This window comes from Nicotiana attenuata, unplaced genomic scaffold, assembly GCF_001879085.1.
Source record: "Nicotiana attenuata strain UT unplaced genomic scaffold, NIATTr2, whole genome shotgun sequence".
NCBI classification, from domain to species: Eukaryota; Viridiplantae; Streptophyta; class Magnoliopsida; order Solanales; family Solanaceae; genus Nicotiana; species Nicotiana attenuata.
In genome coordinates, this window is record NW_017670545.1 from 507,015 (window position 1) to 509,820 (window position 2,806).

Here is a 2,806-nt window from a genome sequence, read left to right on the forward strand (position 1 = left end):
TCTTAAGTTGGAGAGAAAATTCTAAAAAGTTTCTGTTTCAGAATTTTGGGTAGTCCTTATACACTAATGCTGCCCATTGGAAATATAATTACTTATTTTATTTGATCTAGTGTCATTAAGATCAGTCTAAAAGATATTGAATACTAGATTGCAAGAGTAGTTCTTTTACCATGTTCTGTCCATCATATAATGTTAAGTCTTTTTTATGTCATTATATTCCCTTCACTTTATACTTTTTACTTCTCACCAACCAGAGAGATTTAATGTTTTTGTTTTATGTTTTAGCATGATAAAAGAGACACCACTACCAAAAAAGAAAAGGGAAGGAAAGAAACCTACTACTTGAATGTACTTTAATGTCTTGAATTCGTTCAATTCAAAAGAGTTCTTTTTCATGGCTGCTGCAGGAAATGTACTAGAATTTTCCTGGTGAAATCTTATAAACGTAATTAATTAGTGCAGTGTAACTAGACATGCATCAGTGCATACAATTCTTCATACCCCACACCTCGCACAAAAATTAAAGAATTCTTTCGAGGTATAGAAACGTTATATTAATTCCATCAACCCTATCTTATGTACTATCTCAGAGATGTAAAAAGATAGTGTTATATAGTATTCTGTCCTTTGAATTTACCCCGAGACGAAACTATTTCGTTATTATAATGAAAAGAGAACGTACATGAACTTAAAGGTAATTGCAGGTTATATTGAACCAATGGTGTAAACAATTCATTACAGTATTGGTGCACGTATCTCAAATTCATCAATATTTTTTATATTGCGGAGTATAGAACTCAAACTTTTAATAAAATAATGGTTGATCAAATCAATATTTAAAACCTTCTAAGTTCTGAAGTATATTATGAAGTCTCGACATGCTTCTAATTAAAAAATAACGTTAAACATGTTGAAATGGAGGTTTAAGAAGAGATAGAAACCATAACTAACGAGGGAGAAGAGAGAAGAGAAGAGGAGCATGAAGATGAATGTAACAGTAGTGGAAAAATGATTGTTCTTTTTTCATTACTTGTACAAGCTATGTATATATACAAGGCTTAACTAACTACTCTAACTACCTCACTAACCAATTGCATGTATCATTAACTAACTAACTAATACACTAATCTGTTAACACATAAATAGACTAAAATACCACTGTATTCAAGTTACATATTTTGTCTCAACACTCCACCTCAAGCTAGGTGGTAGAAAGACATCAAGTACACCTAGCTTGGACAGCAAATACTCGTGTTGCACTCGTGGTAGACCTTTGGTTAAAATGTCTGCTAACTGCTCCTTTGTAGCTACATATTCTGTTTGTACCAGACCATTCTATATCTTCTTCCTTACAAAGTGAAGGTCTATTTTAATGTGTTTGGTTCGTTCATGAAAAACCGGGTTGGCAGCTATTTGAATTGCTACTTTACTATCAGTGTAGATGTCCACGGGGAGGCCAACCTCTTACCAATGTCTTTGAACGGACCAAGTATCTACACCAATTCAGCTACAATTGATGCAATGCTTCTGTACTCAGATTCCGCAGAGCTCCTAGAAATGGTGCTTTGTTTCTTTGACTTCCAGGATATCAGAGAATCACCATACTTGATGAAGAAGACTGTTACTGACTTCCTAGTGATAGGGCAGGCTTCCCAGTCTGCATCACAATATGCAGTGATATTGTTTCTCTGTTTACTAGACAACAATATGCCTTGACCTGGCTGGTTCTTCATATATCTAACCATCCCGAGCAGCTTCCAAATATGATCTTTTCGGTTTCTGTATAAACTGGCTTAGTGTTTGAACACTATATGCTATGTCTGGCCTTGTGACAGTTAAGTATGGTAGTTTCCCCAGTAACCTTTGATACTGGCTGATGTCTGTTAACACTTCATCATAAGTTGCATTAGAGCTGCTAGTATGTTCATCATACTCCTTAGTGGTCAGTTTGATGTTGGCTTCAATAGGTGTTGCTGCAGGTTTTGCAGCTCCCAGTCCAAGCTAAGAAATCAGCTCTAGAGTGTACTTCCTTTGATGTATTAGAATGCCTTTTTGTGACCTGGCAAACTCAATGCCAAGAAAGAATTTAAGATCTCTTAGATCTTTCATTTTGAATGTCAGCTGCAACTTGGTCTTCATCTCAGCTATTAGTGTCACGTTAGGCCCCATGATTAGCATGTCATCAACATATACCTAGATTATGATGTGTTCCCCTGACCCTTTGATGAACAAGGAGTGATCATGTTGGCTTTGCATGAAGCCAAACCTCAGAAGTGCCTCAGACGGCTTAACATTCCACTGTCTTGGTGCCTGTTTGAGCCCATACAGGGATTTCAAGAGTCTGCATGCTGGTCTTGTCTCCACCTGACTCTAAAAGCCCCATGGTAAGGTCATGTATATATAGGTTTCTTTGAAGAAAAGCATTGTACACATCCATTTGATGAATGTGCCAATGTTCAGAGGAAACCACAACTAGGATGGTCTAACAGTAACCATCTTAACTACTGGACTAAATATTTCTTGGTAGTCAATGCCTTCCTGCTGCCTGTACCCTTTGGCCACCAGCCTGGCTTTGAACCTCTCCACCTCTCATGTAGCTTTGTACTTTACCTTATAGATCCACTTACAACCATTAGGCACCTTGCCTTCAGGTAAGGACACCACATCCCAGGTGTGATTGGATTCTAATGCAACAATTTCAGCTTGCATAGCTTTAACCTACCTAGGATCTTGAGCAGCTTGCTCTAAAGAAGTAGGCTCCGGGATTGTAGAAAATGCTATCAAATAGGCCTGATATTTGGGAGAA

The 2,806-nt window shown here is 37.3% G+C and overlaps 1 protein-coding gene across 1 annotated transcript; it reads right to left on the reverse strand.

Moving 5' to 3' along the window:
• Positions 1–1,493: 1,493 nt before the first annotated feature.
• Positions 1,494–2,169, reverse strand: LOC109240781 (uncharacterized mitochondrial protein AtMg00810-like). The gene is made up of 3 exons (XM_019407463.1): positions 2,049–2,169; positions 1,743–1,973; positions 1,494–1,657 (listed from the first exon to the last, which is right to left on the reverse strand). Exons 1-3 carry the CDS (start codon positions 2,167–2,169, stop codon positions 1,494–1,496), a joined length of 516 nt encoding a protein of 171 aa, XP_019263008.1.
• Positions 2,170–2,806: the final 637 nt, after the last annotated feature.